Source organism: Egretta garzetta, unplaced genomic scaffold (genome assembly GCF_000687185.1).
Source record: "Egretta garzetta isolate BGI_Z169 unplaced genomic scaffold, ASM68718v1 scaffold333, whole genome shotgun sequence".
NCBI classification, from domain to species: domain Eukaryota; kingdom Metazoa; phylum Chordata; class Aves; order Pelecaniformes; family Ardeidae; genus Egretta; species Egretta garzetta.
Genome location: NW_009259179.1, coordinates 2,755,094 through 2,772,348, shown reverse-complemented (window position 1 = coordinate 2,772,348; position 17,255 = coordinate 2,755,094). Strand labels below are relative to the sequence as shown.

The following is a 17,255-nucleotide window of genomic DNA, read 5'->3' as shown; positions in this document are numbered from 1 at the left end:
CAGGAATACTTCCTGCAGATGCACCCAGATGGTACAATTGATGGGACCAAGGACGAAAACAGCGACTACAGTAAGAAAAATTAGCCTGCTTTGCAACCCAATTACAATCAAATACATCACCTAGTGAGTCTTGCTTGTGCAGCTTTATTTTTGAAAAGATCAAATTAGGAAGAAGCCAGCTGTTTTCTGCACATTTTTCTATCTATCCTTCCCCTTTAAATCTTGCCTGTATAATTTCATATGTTTCCTCTCCGATCTTCTTCCCTCCCGCCCCGATTCTGTAACTGCCATCTGGGTGGGGTGGAGAATAAACCCATGATTTGAATTGCTGCCAGAAGAGAAAGGAGATTATATTTATACACACGCCACGTGGGTAAAGGATACGGGGAATTCTCTCTCCAAGGAGAAGAGGAGAAAATTGTTTTCACTATTTTATCCTGAAAAATTCAGCAAGCATCAGGAATTTCCAGGCTGGAGAAAACCAGCTGTTCACTAAAGTCTAGTGCTTTGAGGCTAGTGTCAAGGCTGAGGGTATCAAATGACCTTTCCAAAGGAGGTCATCTTCCAAAACCCTATTCAAAGGGTTTGGGTTCATGCTGTCCAACAAAGGACAGCAAAGTCCAGCAGAGCCATGTAGGTTTAAAAATGACGGTCATGTGCAGGAGCCACATTGATTTAAGCAAATGCAAAGCAGTAGCCAATGCGTCTTCTGCAAAAGATGTAGTTTTGTCAACACCAGAGCTCCTCAAAAGGTTAAAAAAGGTGCAGAATATTTTCTACAGCAGCTCTTCTTTCATAGGCCTCAGATTGATGCTTCCAAGAGGGCAGTAATAAGGTCAGATCCTTGGTGCCACAAACTAAATCAACACGGTAGGACTCGAGTCTTAATTTGGGTCATCCTATGTTGGTTTGAAGCTCCCTGTGCTGCTGCTGAAGGGACATCATATCATCATGCCTGTCCAACACGGCAGGTGTCTTCCCAGTCATTACTAGAGACGAACAGAAGTTGATCTGTGTGGTAGGATTGATGGAAGCAAACTTCATGTACTTTGTGAAAGGTGGAACCTACCTAATTTGGGGACAAATCTTGTTCTAACTCAAAGAAGCTTTTAGCTGAATTGAAGGCATCATTCCTTCAGGAAGGCAGGACCTGGACTGCAGGTGCAGTGCATGTAGCAGGGCATGGATGAGGGTGCAAGGTGGCCACAGCACCACACCCATGGTGCTTGCCCCATCCCCAAGAAGCCAGTGGGGTGCTGTGGCGGGACCATTGTGTGTGGTGGGGCTGCTCTGCTGGAGCCAGCGCAGGACTGGGGTCTGTGCGTGGAGCGGTGCACAAAAGGAGCTTTGAGAAGATGGCAACTAAAATGGCAGGAAGCTGGCAAAGCCCTTGTGAAATGACCCAAGAGGCTGCATCACCAGAAACTTGGCTTGTAGCAGATGCAGGTGTCAGGTTTTAGTCCCCTTTGTCATATGCTGCTGTTGAACAAATGAAATGCCACAGATTGCAGTGACACAGCTTCTAATTTACGTTGGAGCAGGAGGACTTGTGGCCCTCTCCACACATACTGTTACTCCATGAGAGACTGAGCAGGTCTCTCCCTACAAGAAAAGTCTGGCCTTGCGATTTTCTCAGGCAGACACCAACATGTGTGATGAGTTCAGTGGGCTTTAGTGGGGGAGTGATGACCCAGTGTTGGGTTGTATTAGCTGCTTTTTCTTAAAGAAAAAAGACATAGGGTGTTCTCAGTCTGCAGAAAATCCCACTGGAGGCCTATTTGTCAACGACATGGGAAGAGCTGCTAGAGGTGACAGGGATTCATTGCCCTCATCTATCAGTGAGGATGGAACAACAAAGTAATGGGCTTAAATGGAAGCAGAGATGAATTTAGGTAAACAGCAGAGGAGAATAAAATGTAAGAGCAGTTCTGCAATATTTCAGGCTGGCAGGGGAGATGAGGGAAGCTGCTGCTGGCTGCACCTCAGTGGGTGCGGGGGAACCTCCCGAGTCCCCACGACTGAGGTTGGGCCCCAGTCGCCCAAACAGCTCTTATTTATGTATCGCATTAGAAGTGTTAGAGATCAGTTTGGCGAGGTGCTGAGTACTTGTGAGCCACTTCCACCCAGTCGTCTTTATTGGAAATAGATGGGCTGAAGGGCACTTCTGGAGTGTAAATTTAGCTGGTGGGATGGCAGCCCTGCCTTGGCAGCTTGGTGGGACAGGAGGCATCTAGCTGAAGCCTGCCAAGCCACTTGCTCAATGTCATGGGCTATGTTGGAAAGTTTAGTGAAGTTCTTGAGAGAAGATGGAAGTCAAATATCTTTTGATATCCCCCCCTGATCTTGGGAGATATCAAAAGAGAAAATAATCCAACCTGGTAATATTTGGCTCCTGAAAATGAAATTTAAAACCTGTATTACTCTGTTTTGTTTAACTTTTTACCACAGACTGTCCTTTATAAGTCTTCAGTTTGAGTCAACATATTATATGGAGCTTCCAGTTATAGCTTCAAAACAAAATCACATTTTCCACTTTGGAAATGCTAAAAAAAAGCACACTGATTATTTTTCCCTTTTCTATTCCTCCAAACATCTCAATTTTTGACCAGAAAAGTCAAAACTCACTTGTCCAAGTGAACAGCTTACAGAATTACTTCACTGATATTTTCTGTTTTAAAATATTTTTCCAGAAGATTCCTGACCAGCCAGTTAGTGGTGTGTGCAGTATTTCTGTGCAAGGGCAAAACTCATTGAAGACTAGATAAAAAATATTTCCCTGTCCCTGGAGAAGGGTTGGTTAACTTGCATCCACTGTCAGAGAAGGGCGATCTTGATAGCCACAGCAGGAGCCTTCCCACCCTGGTTGACCATCTATTCTCCATGCAGAAGCCATCTTAGCACAGTTGAATACATGGTGAACACCGTGTTCCATACGTTGGCTCTGTGTTCTGTAGCCGCATACTGATTATTCAAATTAGCATTATGAAAGGAAGCTTAATTTTCATGGAATACATTAGGTTGGTTTACTCTGGCAAAGTAAACATTTAAAATGAGACACGACATGTCCCTCAGATATGTCTGATGCAATTAAAAGTTCTAATAAAAATCCAGTTATTTATATAAGAGGAACTGCTAATATTTAAGCAATTTTTAAATTAATTATCTGGTGCCCATTTTATATGTGTTCTTGAGAGGCTGATGGCATTTATTTTCCACCTCCTCTCACTTAAAGAAAAAGAAAAAAAAAAACAACCCAGAAGCCAAGTTCTAATGGCATTTGAATGGGCATCCAGCCAGCTTCCCGCGAAACAGCTCTTGGGACATCTGTTCCTTATACCATGCAGTTAAAGGCACGCCATCTTAATGTAAGCAAGAAGACAGATTCTCTGCCTACTTGCATTGGGATATATGAAGAGTTTTCTTTTAATTGGAGCACAGTTTCATGGTGTACAAGGCCCTTGTTTGTGTTCTTGATGATGTTATATATGAACCTGAATTTGGAGCGGTATCTTTTCCTTCCAACTCCAGTTATCTCAAATGGTCTTTCAGGGTTGAATGTTGCTGTCAGTGCTTGCATCATTATTGCTCTTTCCTGGGCTGAGCAGGCTAATGCCTCATCTTTGTGAGAGCAACTGGACTTCTTCATTTGCCAGCATAATCCTGGTGAACATCTGAAAAGCCACAGCAAATGGACAGTACCTAGAAGACTGGTCAACTGTACTCAACCAGATGGAAAGAGCCCAGCATATCCAGGTTATTGTTTGGGGCTTTCCAGATGGAAACACAAAGATTAAGACTGGGGAAACCTCTGGAGGTCTCCAGTCCAACATCCTACTTGGAGCTGGGTTATCTTCAGCTGCACAGAGTCTTGTCTAGTTGTTTCAAATGTCTCCAGAAATGAGCTATTCCATATCTTCATAACCTTTCTAGTTCTAGTACTGCACTGTTCTCATTGTGGAGAATTTTCTTTATCCAGTCATAAGTTCTATCTGAGGCTTTTGTCTAGTGCCTCTTGTCCTTTCATTGTGTTCCCCTGAGAAGAGTCTGTCTCTGGCTTTCCCTTCTTTGAGCCAAGCAAACGCAGTTCCCTCAGTTTCTTCTCTCACATATGTTGCACCACAGCCTCTTGATCATCTTAGCAGCCTTCCTCACCCCCCTCATGATCTTAAACCTCCCCATCTCACGGTGCACTGAGGCTGCTGTTGCCTATTGCATCCTCTATTAGTTCTTCCTTATGTGCAGCACAAATGTCCTGCTCCACAACACTTCAGCTGGTATAAATTAGTTTAGCTCCTCTGACTTACTACTGTTTAAATCAGCTGAGCATATGGATCACATCTTCTATATGGCATGTCATGCTTTAGTCTTCCATTTCTGTAAATAAGTTAGCCCAGACTCATAGCCAGGTATGCGTGCAGATTTTAAAAACATGTTATGGAGCTGATAAACTGCCATAACATAACAGTGAACAACATAGTTGTGGCCAAAGGGTTTAGGACTGGGGTGTGCTAAAAGTAGTATTATCAATAAGCAGGGTGGAGGTGTAAATCTACTGGTGGTTGAAAATGATAAAATGTAATGAAAGAAAATACGCAGAAATATTCAATGTCTTAGTTTTGTTTCTCTTCTGCCCATGAAGTACAAGAGTGTGCTTATTCTATGCAGTTGTAGATGGCATAGAAAATTTACCACTTGCAGTGGAGAAAGAGCTTTAAAAGCATTTGTTAAATTTTCTTTTTTTTCACATCAGCACACCCTGTGGCCAGTCCTACTCTGCCACAGCTAGTCCTCTTCCCCATCTCTGCATCTGCTGTTTCATGTTAATCAGAATTTTTTCCCTGACAAAAACTGAGATCTCTTCCTTTCAAGGTTGGTTGAGGGGTTTTCCCCCACCTTTTTACATTTTTACAATAAAGCTTTATAAGCTTTGAGATGTGTTCCAAAACAAGATGAAATATTCATTTGGAAGCACAATAATAAAAGGCTTGAACCTCTTCAAAGATATTTCTAGACTTTAGTGCAGAAACAGCTCTGAGAATTTACAAAAGTTTTGATTGACCCAGCCGCCTTTTTTTTTTTACTAGAGGAAGACTCTTGCTTCCTAAAACTTCTCTTGCTGTCAGATATCTATGTTGGATGCACATCCCCCTGCTTGCCTGCCTGCTTGCTCCCCTGCTCTGCGGTGTGGTGCAGGAGATGCTCTGCCATGCCTAAAAGCCGTGATTGTGGGTGTTGCTCCCATGGAATGCAGCAGGGTCCCAGTTTGGGGGAGTTTGGGAACTGGCAGTGGTCTTGCCACTGTAAGGCAGAGCACAGCAGGATTGTTCCTGTGCTCCTGCAGTGTGTATAGGTATAGAGAGATTTGGAGATGTGGGTGCTTCCAAGTGGAACTTCTCACCCACTGATTCTGGGTATTATCACCTCACTGCCTAATGAATGCTTTGAATGGTCTGTCACAAGTTTTCTATGCAAGACAAATTGGCTGTAGGGAATGAATGATTATGCCCATTTTGCTTCATTATTAGCAGTAACATGCTCCATTTTTCAGTGGGGGGGAAATTAGGGAAGGGGAATTGCTTATAAATAGACTTGTTAATTGCAGAGGGTTTTAGACCTTCATGGTAGTGAGAAAGTGATAGAAATACAAGCTTGTCTTGGTTAGTGAGCTTTTCAACAGTAGAAATGTGCTGTAACAGCTATTCAGTGCTGAGTAGCTATGCTGGGGTGTGTTTGTCTCATCTGGAGACAGTATCCGAGCAGCACCATCCCTGACTCCAGATGTTCACAGACCAATACCCAGGCTGGACTTCATTTACTGTATACATCTGTTGGTGTTCTCCCATGAGTTCACATAAATACAGGCACTGGCTTTGGTGATACTTCAGCACACACTTTGATATTTTATTGAATGTGGTGCTTAGAGGCATGAAAAGGGGCTGGGGGGAGGTTTCTTTTCACCAGACTTGGGGTGCCTCCCTTCTAGGGACAACCCTGAAGCCAGCTCAGACAGGGCATCTATTAGAGATCTTGAGCAAAGTGGCTTTGTCTCCTGTGGTATTTTTTCAAGTTTTACTTCTCAAAGAGTATTCACCTCTGACCTTTAATCAAATCCACCAAGAGTTCAGGTCAAACGTAACTAGTTTCCCATGATATTTTGCACACCCTTTGGGCTCTGCTTTTTCTCTTAGAAATTGTGCGACTCCTGGGACTTTGGCTGCAAGGAAAGAATCAAGCCAGAGTTTCAGTTCTTCTCTTTGTTTCCCTCCTTTATCTCCATGTTGGCTATAAATTTGTTTTTCTTTGGAAAGGAATTGAAACACAATTCTGTCTCCTCCTTCCTGCAATAATTCACAAGCCGTATGTGAGGGAGATTCTTGGGAAGCATCTTGTGGTTGAGTTAATCCCATGCATTACCTGGCACATGGACATCTAACCAGTCTCCTCGGGGCGGGGGTTGATGTTCAGCTGGACTTTATTCCCTTCTGTCATACCAGGATTACCACTAGCCTGGCCTGAGGGGCTATAGCATTTTGAATAGGCCGTTTCAGCAATACCTGCTTTATCCTTCAGGGCTAATGTTAAATCAGCAGTGGTCCATCTCCCCGGGAAGGAGAGGCTGGGAGGTGGCATGGTGAGGAGGGACTGTTTCTCCTACAGCTGTTATGTGAAGACCCCTTTGTGTTATGCTTGCTCCAATTTGATGCGTCAGGCATAAAACTTTGTAAATGATCTATAAAATGAATGATCTAGAGGATGATGTGCTTAACAGTCAGTTGGAAAATAGGAATGCTTCACTGTATGCTCTGTCACTCAATCTTTCCTCTGCACTCTGCCCATTAGCAGGTCTTGCCTGGGCTAATTTGAACACCCCAAAGCTTTTGAAGTTTTAAGCAAGCTTTTGAAAATAAGTGTGTTAAAACAGCCATGAGAAATGCTTCATGAATGTGGAAGGGGCAGTCTGACGTCATGACTAGGGAACCAGAAAAATATTCTTGTTTCAGGGCAGTTGTGTGGGAAGAGATTTGGAGTGAAGTATTTCCACTGTGTTTGTGCCGATGTTTCTGCCAAACCCTGTGCCCACCTTCCATACCCTGAGCTCCCTGAGACAGAATCTAGTTAGCTCTTTTTGTAAGGTGAAGCACGAGGGTCATACAACACCTGGATACTCTTGTCCTGTAACTCTCAGTGGAAACAAAGCCATGGTAATGCCTCAGTGCTCAGTCTATCAATGGTGACAGTCCTCTCCTCTTTAGGCCCGTTCTGTTAGAAATCTAGCAAAAGCCTGACTGTACATTAATGTGTGTGCTCACAGGAAAGGTCTTTCAATGAGATACAGGGTCTACTTGGAGTCATGTAACAAAGTAATTGGGAGGAAGCGGTTGCAATGGTTTAATCACTAAAAATGCAGTAAAATTGAGTATTGAAAGGTCTTGTCCTCTTCCATCCTATCTAGCGCTGCTTCTGAATGAGGAGCAGTGCTCTGGTCCTGGAGGGCAGCAGTTTATCTTCCTGAGTTTCTTCATTCCCGAGACAGCAGGGATCACAGGGGCAGACACACAGTCAAGTTAATTTGCATCCTTCTGGCCGTGGCCGCTGTCTGTACACTCTTTTAGCATATGGCAAATGCAAGACAGTGTGACTAGGCTCAAATCTGTTTCAGGGGGAACTAAGGTTGTGTTTTTGTGTTTGCCATGGGCAAAGACATGTACATGTTACCACAGCTCAGCTGGCCCAGGGAAAGCTGTTGAGATGCGCTAGCTTGAGTGCATGTATGAGCCCTTGGCATTGCAAAGGCAGTGATCAGACAGATTGGTGTGTTAAGGCTTCTGGGAGGCAGCCAAATTCAGTACTTTTAAAAATTTGCTTTCAACACTGGCCCCATGGCTGCAGACCTTTCCTGTAGCTGGAAGCAGGACTTCTGATTTTAGCCCAGTATCTTTTGTTAAGAGTCAGGTGTGGGGTGGGCTGGCCCTGGAGCAAAAAGCAGCAGCAGCCACGCAGGGTGATGTCTCCATAACTTTTGCTTTTATTTTCCTTCCACAGCTCTTTTCAATCTAATTCCTGTGGGTCTTCGCGTGGTGGCAATTCAAGGGGTGAAGGCAGGTCTGTACGTTGCCATGAACGCTGAGGGATATCTCTACAGCTCAGTAAGTACTTTGCGCTGTTCGGGGTCCTGGAGTGGTTTGGTTTTGTAGGTGGGAGGGAGGAGACTGCATTGGATCTTGCAGATTTTTCTGAAAGTGGTCACGTATCAGCAAACCTTAAAAGCACAGGAATGGGGGGAGCTGCTGCAAGGCCGTGCAATATTCACTTTAAAGTGTCTCCACAGAGATTTGTGGCAATATTTCCTGACCTGTGAAGATACATGTTGTGTTCCTTTGAGTAGTTATTTAATGTAGGTCACGTTGTAGAGAAGGAGGTTGTGTGGTTGGCTGGTTATATTCTGGTTTCACATTTGTGAAATGGCATCGACTGAATGGAATTGCTTCTGAATTGCGCCTGGATAACTGATCATAGGTGGTGCCCCAATGGGTCATACTCTGCTTTTGACTGCAGTGTAAATCCACAGCAATACACTGACTTCATTAAAATGGTTCTGGACTGTTCTGTTGGCGGAGTGCTTCAGCGGAGCAGAATTTCCCTGTGTTTGTGTGGCCTTTTAATGCACATAAAAGATAAGTGAGGCATTTTTTACTGACTAATTCCCCTATAACTTTCTTAGATGGCATGAAAGGGCATGAGGTTATTCATAAGATTCTCATTTGAAGTAAGTAATTGATTTTCACAGTGAATAATTGATTCAGTGATTTATTAAATATGGCAGTCCTTTGCCAGAATTTTTTATGCTTCAAATAACTTTGCTCTAGTTCTACATAGTAAAAAGTGATAGTTAATAATACACTTCTCATTTCTGTAGTTCTGATGTCTTTAAAGTGTATAGTTGAGATTCTAATCTCATCTGCCTTTGTGTAAACTTACAGTGCAGCGATTCTGCTCTTGTCTAGGCATTTACTTTGCTCTAAAGTGTATGTGAGATTGGAGGTAGGACCACTGAAAAGACAACAGTCTGAGTTGCTCCTACACAATGTTTCCTCACTCTTGCCATCAGTCTTCATTCCTGGTCAGTTTTAAAGCGCTCACATGGTTGGGATTTCCCCCTTTCCTTTGGGAGGTTACAAAGCTTTGCCTCTCCAGTGGCTCAGGGTGGAAAACAGCAAGTGGATGTGTTAGTATGCCTGGCGAGATAGGTCTCAAAACTGGCTGCTTGTCAAGAAGAGACAGAGAGATCAATCTGGATCTCTGTGGATGCCAGACGCTTCCTGTTCTTTCATAGCCCAGTAAACATAAATGACTGCTTCTAAATAAATTACATCAGTTTACTAACAATGAAAACCTCCTCTTCTTGTAAAGCGATCGGGAGTCCTAAAGGTAATACCAAACATGGTGCGGTACAGCATTATCATGCGTGCTTCCCTTTAGGCACGTAGTCAGGGGGTTCATGACAGACGTTTTGTCCAGTGTTTGTGCAGGGCTGGGCATGAAGGGGTCCTGGCCTGGTGCTGAGGCTCCTCGTGCCACCAGTGCCCCATAAGTGAGGACTGCAGGAAAGCAGTGTTTGTCAGAGCCACATCCAGCCTGGGTGGGTCTTTCTGGAGCAAGGAAGGGTAGCATTTTCTGAACAAATAACGCAAGGGAGGGAAAGGTGTGGGGCTCAAGCAAAAGAAATGGAGAGTTGGAAACATGATGTTTGGCAGCTGAGAGATTAGAGACGATGCAGAGGAAAAGGATCTCTGCCAGCAGTAGTGAGATGATGCAAAGGGTGGGAGGGACATACCAAGAGGTGGTGGGCAGCAGGAAGACCATGTGCCCAGGAAACACATCTGCTAGTTATACGAAGTTTCCTAAAAGGCACCAGATCATACATGTATTCAAATAAGGGTGGTTTAATGGGGCCTGCTTATTCCTAGTAAGTGTTCCTCTCTTAAATAGGAAGATTAATCAGGGAAGGCTAAGGATGCACCGTGATGGTCAGTGGTTATTGAAGTGGACCTCATTACGTGCCGTGGTTTGCTGGCATTCAGCTCTGTCTGAACTAATGACAGTTAAACTGTTCATTTCATCAACATGATGCAAGGTTTCTGCTTTCAGTAAATGGATGCTACTGGGCCATCTCTAATCCAGGGAGATGGAGCTTGCTGGACCCAATTTTCTTACTGTATTGACTGGTGGCTCTGTCTGTCTTACACAGTAAATCAATGGATTCACTGTGCTTTGGAGCAGATACCAAGGCAAGAACAAAGAAAATTCGTGGATAAAACCTGTTAGGAGCAGGGAGTGTGTGAAGCCACTCATAGCATCAAAGATAACAGATGAGACCGGGGTCCTATAAGAGAACTGGATATGGCTGAGAAGAGCTCAGCCTGTTCAAGCGGTCTCTTTTGGATGCTGCAGTTTTTGTGGGGCCGGGATCCCACTCCAAGCCAGCATTTGGCATGGCTGTGTCAGTCTCAAAGACTGTGCTAGAGAATTGCTTTGGCAGGACTTTAGTGTTCCTCTCCAGGGCAAGCAGGGCCACTGGCTGTGCCGCGTGGACCTTATTGCTGCCCACACCAAAGGACATGTTGTCCCTGTTCCTTTGCTTAGCAGACCCCAAACTATAGCTTTGCTCTGACTCAGGCCAGTTTCCTTTGGTGTTGTGCATGTATGTGTTTTTTTTTATTAGACTTTTCTGAGAGATTTCTGAAAAAAAAAAAGGTCAGTATTCCCCATAGATATTGTTAACTTACACAGATCCATTGATAAATGAACTTTTTCTGCTGCTTGGCTGCCTCTCCTCCTGTCTGTCCCAGGCCTAGCCCTGCTAGGGCTTCTTATAACACCCTCAAGCCCAGGACTGCTTTCCAATAAAATTAAACTGTCCAGGAATTTTTTTTTTACTCCTCTTGAGCCCAGGTTGTGGCTGTAACTGAGCACATCACTGTGGGTTTGTTTTGTTTTTGTTTGGTGGTGGGGTTTTTTGTGATACTTAATCTGTGTGCGTCAGCTGAGACCTTGGCTGACATTCTCTGCCCTGGATCAAACCAGAGGCTATTATCAGCCTGGTCTCAGAGATGGTTTGTGCCAGCTCCTTCTGAGTTTGGGCCAATGGGCTTTTGAATGAATGGGTTTAGAATAACCAGCCCTGGAAAAAGTCTTCCTGGTGCTGATAAGCAGAAAAGCAGGGCTGAATGAGGTCCTCTAAAGCCAAACTTGGTGAGAAGGCTCTTTGCAGAAACATGCAAGACCCTCCTACGTGCTCGGCCACACTGATGCCTTTAGCAATGAATTTCCTCTTCTCTTCTGTTCAGTTAGGGATGCGTGGGGTTGGGTTGCTGGGTTGAAGCCAACTGTAGATCCCTAGCCAGCTTTAGAGGCCTAATGCATTAGAAGCCAAAGCTTCTTTGCCTGGGAAGCAGCTGTTTGACTTTTGTGCATTGTTTACTCACACCAGATACCTGATTTTTTTTTTTTTTCCCCAGACTAGATTATTGCTACCTCTGAGGTCTGCTGGGTAATTAGGCGCTTAGTAGGCACAAAAATCAGGTCTTGGTCTGAGGCACCTGGCTTTGCAGACAGTAGTATGCAAAACACTGTCTGCATGGTGAGCTTGCAGAGTCATTGGTGTGTTCCCATTTGATTTCTTGTAATGTCGAGCAGCTGTAAATTCCCCGAAGGTGCACAAAGGTTTTTATCAGCACCTGTTCTGGGGAGTGACGTGACTCTCCTGAGGATCCACTCTTAGCATTTTATGCCAAAGGAAAAATATACAGAATGAATGAAGGGCAGCAGGTATTACTTGTACTGTCTTGGCGCTTGGGAAGCTGAGACCAGAGGCTGGTTGTTGCAGAAGAGAGGGAAACACAGAATGAAGAGGTACGTCCTGCTCCAGTGAGTTTACAGCCTAATCGTAATGGGAGAAGACACAGAACATGCTTTCCTGTCTCTCTGAAGTTAATAGTTCCACCCCCAAATTAATTCCTACTGCTGTATAACCTTTCTGTGTGAACTTTCTCTCCTTGGCGCCCAGCTTTCTCTGTTACCCCTGCTGCAAAAACTCACAGGGCACGGGGAGGGGAGTGCCTGCTAAGTGTTTTGCCTGAGAGGCAAGCCTGGTTCTGCTGGAGCAGATGCTTGTCACGGGGCTGTAGAGCCTCCACAGGCCCACCCAATCACTCCAAGTACACTGAAATTGCAGCTCTCAATACGATGATATGTATAATTCAGTGGCATTACAGCTGGGATTGGTTTTGCCCCAAGTGCATAACACTTCTAAAATGTACTGCTCTCAGATTTTCCTTGTTGTTTAACTCAGAGTTCTAATTATTTTTGAAATGGCAAATTGTGATACATAATTTATGGGAAAGACTGAGAAAACCCTAGCAGAGATACAGAATACAGAGGAAAAAAAATGGGTCGCTTATGAGAGCTTAGTATGGTTTTACAGTATAAACCTGTGAGTTTGAAATGCTGAAATTAGAGTTTGAATCACTTCAAAGATTCCTGTTAATAAGAGAATGATTATGCACAACAAAAAAAATCTGAACAGCATTGGAAAAACCATCAAGTTAAGAGCTCAGTGTGTCTTTGCATTTTCTTTTTCTCTGCTTTTTTTTCTGCTTTATCATTTTGCATAATAAACATGTCTTGCATAATAATAAACAAGCATCTGGGGAAATATGTATATTAACTATTTTTTTAATCTGCTTGGAATGCTATAACTATTTTGCTACAACTCCTCTAGGGTTGCTGCACTCTTATTTACATCATTTCAAGGTCAGGGGCTGGAATCAATAATGCTGCATTCTCTCCCTGAACAGGCTTGGGGTGTTAAACCTGCTCCTGCCAATGCCATTTCTTGAATTCCGGTTTGACCTCCAGTGGTGCTAGTTGATTTGGTCAGAAGTACGGACGAGCCAGGCAGGTATCCTGGACATTTCCCTCTTGCAAACTTTGCAAGCAAGTACACTTGCTGGGGGGATTCCCTAGTTTACATGCCTCATTAGGGAGCCAGGTCAGTGGAGAGAGAGAAATGTCTCCAAAGGCAAAGCACAGCAGGAGCCTGATGTAATATGCTTTTAATTTCCCTCCAGAGTATCTGATCTTTTTCACTGGCTGTTTAAGGGGGCTTGCTAAACAAAGGCATTAACTGGGAGATGCAAAACTCTTCCTGTCCCCTGGCTTACTGATAAATATGGAGGGAACAAAATGGATGCTCAGGGAAGCAGCTGTGCTGAGGAGAGCCAGCCCCTGGGAGCAGATTCCTGCTTTGCATCGAATGTTCCTAAAATACAGCTCCTGGCAGGCACCCTGACATGCCACCCTTGTATCATGGAAACTTGTAAACACTGCTATTGATAGCAAAGGGGTCCTTTTTCCCTTGGTGAGGTGCTGCCACCCATGTTTCTCTGCCTGGCTCTCAGGATCTCTTTAATAGTCCAGCTTTCCTTTCACCCCAGCAGAGCGAGCTCCCCTATCCTGTGTGACTGGCGCAAGTCGGGCCAGACGAGTCCTCAGGGGTTATTCAGGATGTTGTAAGAGCTAGAAATGGGTAGGACCTCACTTGGCAGGACTGCCTAGACTGCTTGTCAGATGAGGACCGCTCAGACAGTGCAATAATGTAGCTTTTTTTTGGGGCAGGTTTCCCATCTGGCACCCTGTTGAGGGATCTGTATTCCCTGAACTTGCCTAGCAAGGCACCACGGCGGGGCTTCTGCAGGGAGGGTGCTGCTTTGCACCTTGTATAGGCATCTGGAATGAGTTAGGTCAGACGTAGCTTCCACCTATTCAAGCAAGAGACTGTTCAGAGGACAGAATCAGTAACAGCAGGATCTAATCCTGTTTTCCTAGCTAGCTGTTCCTTGTCTTATGTGATAGCAGTGCAAGAATAAGTATGCTTCAATAAGTGCCTTCTTTTAGTCTTGGTTACACTAGATATTTAGGAATGGGTTATGTTCCATCTAATGCCAGCTGGAGGAGTGGGACTGGGAGGAGCAGGGATGGGACACTCTCCTTTGTAAGCAGTGGTCTGTCAGTATTGGGATGCATTATGAACTTTTGCTGAAGTTTCATTTTGGAAGAAAATTGGGGAAAAATGCTCCAGTGGTGCTGACTCATCTCATTTTGACACTTCCCCAAAGAAATGTTACAGATTCTCATTCTGAAAGAACTTCAAGGTGTTTTAGATTGTTTTACTGTTCCTAATAAAATCAGAAAAAAATGTTTAGATTTTGATTGATCATTTTGATCCCACATGATTTCCTTGAAGTCTGGAAGAGGGGAGGAGGGTAAAACACTGGTGGGGAGGGGTTGCTCTAAATTGTAAGGAAGGCAAGAGTAGAAATTGCGGAGATGAATCAGTTGTAGCTGCCATCTTCTGCACAATGTTCCTTCTGCTGATTTCCTTGAGGTCAAATGTACCGGTCTAACCTCAGCTAAACAGGCAGATGGAGTCTTTGGAGCACGTACCAAGCAGCAGCAGCATTGCATAGAGCTTCCCATGTTTCTCCTGTGCATTGTGTGTAATAAATTAACCACTGTAGGGGAAAATGATGAGGTTGAAGCAGAATGGTTGATGGCAATACAATGTTTTCAGTTGGATTTGGAAGCGAACTCTGGGAGATCTCTAGACTGAGAATGGGACGGTGTGCAGGGAAGCCCCTAGTTAGCAGAGACGGCATGCAAGTGGAGCACTCATCCCAGCAAACAAGAACCAAAAGCTGACTGTCGCAACGTCACCCTGGAGAGGCAGTGGCAGCAGAAGTCCCTTTCATTGCCTTCCCTTTGCATCCTGCTGGCTGGGAGGATGCAGGGGGGGCAGTAACTGAGCTCCTCTCCCTGGGCTAACATTTTGCTTTTCCTCAAACCAGCCTGCTTTGCTTGTTTTTAGTGGCATTTATACTGTCTTTTCCATAAATAGTATTATTGTCTGTTTTTCACAAGTGAAATCCAGACTAAATTCCAGTACGTCAGGGGTGATAGTGGTATTACTGACACTTTATTTTGTGGTGGAGGAAGGACAAAATACTGTCCTTCCTGGGTCACGGCTCGGATATGAAAAGAAAGGAGGAAAGTCTTGAGTGAGGATATGTTTGGCTGAGGTCAGGTATGTCTTAATGAAGTGATTCAGATCTCCTTTCTGATAACAACAAAGTCAAATATAGAATGGATAAAACTAGTGAATGGTGTGCCTTTGCCAAACAGTGACTAATGGCTCTGGAGGCGAAAGCAGGAGATACGACAGTCATAGGCTGAAAAACCCAAGAAGAACCCTTACCGACTGTGTGCATGTCATTATAACTGGAAGCCAAGTGGCAGAAAACTTTTAAAATGAGGAACATTGTTGGAAAGAGGTGAAAAATACCTGGGCTATTTCAAGCCAGACTGGCTGAATCAGTGGGCAATGTAGTGTACTGTAGTGGAAAGGCCTGGATGGAAGCTGGAATCCTCCCTGCCCTGTTTTTGCTGTGAAAGGGTACTGTCCTGCCTAAGCACTTGCAGAGCAAAAATAATTTTCTTGAAGTCTCTGAATCGTGGGAGCTGAGTGCGGGTCCTGTATCTTTTAGTTCCTGTGAGTCCCAAGATACAGGGCTGGCTTCTGGCACCTATAGTTACATGGCATGGTGCTTCACAAGGAGCCTCCTGAAATCGGTGGCGTCAATGTGCTTGGCGGGAGTTATGAACCTGGCCAAAGAGCTGAAATGTCCTTAAACAAGATCCAATTCAGCAAAACACTGAAATTGCACCTTGATGCTTTGCTGAATCTGTGCTCCCTGGTCTCCCCTGCCCACAGGGACATGGGCCCTGAGGATTACCAGCCGCTTTCAGTTGCCTCTTCTGGCATCTCTTCGGGAAGAGCTACTCCGTACTGCAAGGAAAGCTCCACATCTACTCAACTTTTCTTGCCGTGAATTCATCCGTGAAGCTGCGAGCGGGGTGGAAGGGATCTGTTTGTACTACTGGCAGCCAGTCACTGCTGTGATGCGTTGCATGCTGACAGCGTACTCAGCTCCGCAGAGTGCGTGGGATGGCCGGCGTGCTTCTGCCAAGGAGCCTGCAATCTGTGCGCGAGCGGGGAGGCGTGGGGGGCACCTTGCCAGCAGCCCTGCCCGAAGACATCCCGGCAGCAGGGCAGGCAGGCAGGACGCAGCTTTGGACCTGCTCCAGACCCTCCTGAACCATGCCCGGTCCTTGCGTCTGGCCCCGTGGTACGGGGTGCACCAAAGAGGCTCGGCAAGGTCTGTCTGCCGTACGTGCTGGCCAGGGCTGAGCCTGATTCTGGCCTTGTGACAGCGGGTTAGAGGGCAGCCGAAAAGCAGCGGAGCCCATCCTTCCCCACCCACTGCGTCCACTGACGCAGGGGCCGAGTTGGTTTTAAAAATATGCCTGGCCCTCATGGAAGGCTGCAAGCGTCAGCCCCCAGGGGAAATGCTGGAGTTTTTTAGATCTGCTGGTTGTTTATTACTGGGCTATTTAATTGTATTATCCAACTTTTAAATTTTGAATGAATGGGTGGACTGGGTAGAATCTAGACTTAAAATAGCTCTTCAGAATGTTCTGCCAAGACCCTTTTTTTTTAACTTGTTAGGGTTTTTTTTTTCTCTGGAATGGTACAGGAGGCTCTAGGGTGGGGCCCATGCAGTTTTGGGATGCTGATACCAATGGGGACAGGAAAGTTCTTTAGGGATCCTCATCAGGACAATGACGTGACATCACTGTTGTAATCAAAACTTCACTTTAACCCAGACCCTCTGCGGGCAGAGCAGGTTGGTTTAACAAACATCCAAAACCATCCGAGCGAGTCAGTTCAGCCAAGGGCCTAAACCCTTGGTGGGGCAGGTGGCTTTAGGCGTTAACCAGAACCTGTGCTCAGGTGCCCCCACGCAGCTCTCCAGGGCCCGCAGCCCGGCCTCGCAGCAGCCACCATTTCCCGCCCTGCCACTCGCTTCCACGCAGTGTCACACGTAGGGCGCCATGTATGCGTCTCTGTTCCGCGACTTTGGTGATTCCAGTTGGCCCATGTGCCTGGGACCGCTTTAAAGGAGAAGCGGCGACATGACCAGCCAGCCCACGGCTAGTGGTCAACGGCTTGAGTCCGGATGGGAGACTGGTGACGAGTGGTGTCCCTCAGGGGTCCGTGCTGGGACCGGTGCTGTTCAATATATTCATCAATGACTTAGCGAGATTGAGTGCACCCTCAGCAAGTTTGCGGATGACAC

General features: G+C 45.4%; 1 protein-coding gene across 1 annotated transcript in view; it reads left to right on the top strand.

The window, feature by feature from the left end:
* The window catches only part of FGF12 (fibroblast growth factor 12), an 85,722-nt gene that overhangs the window by 342 nt on the left and 68,125 nt on the right, over window positions 1-17,255 (top strand). The window contains exons 2-3 of the mRNA XM_009635625.2: window positions 4-70; window positions 8,044-8,147. Of these exons, the coding sequence (XP_009633920.2) occupies window positions 4-70; window positions 8,044-8,147 (171 nt within the window). The remainder of the gene's footprint in view (window positions 1-3; window positions 71-8,043; window positions 8,148-17,255) is intronic.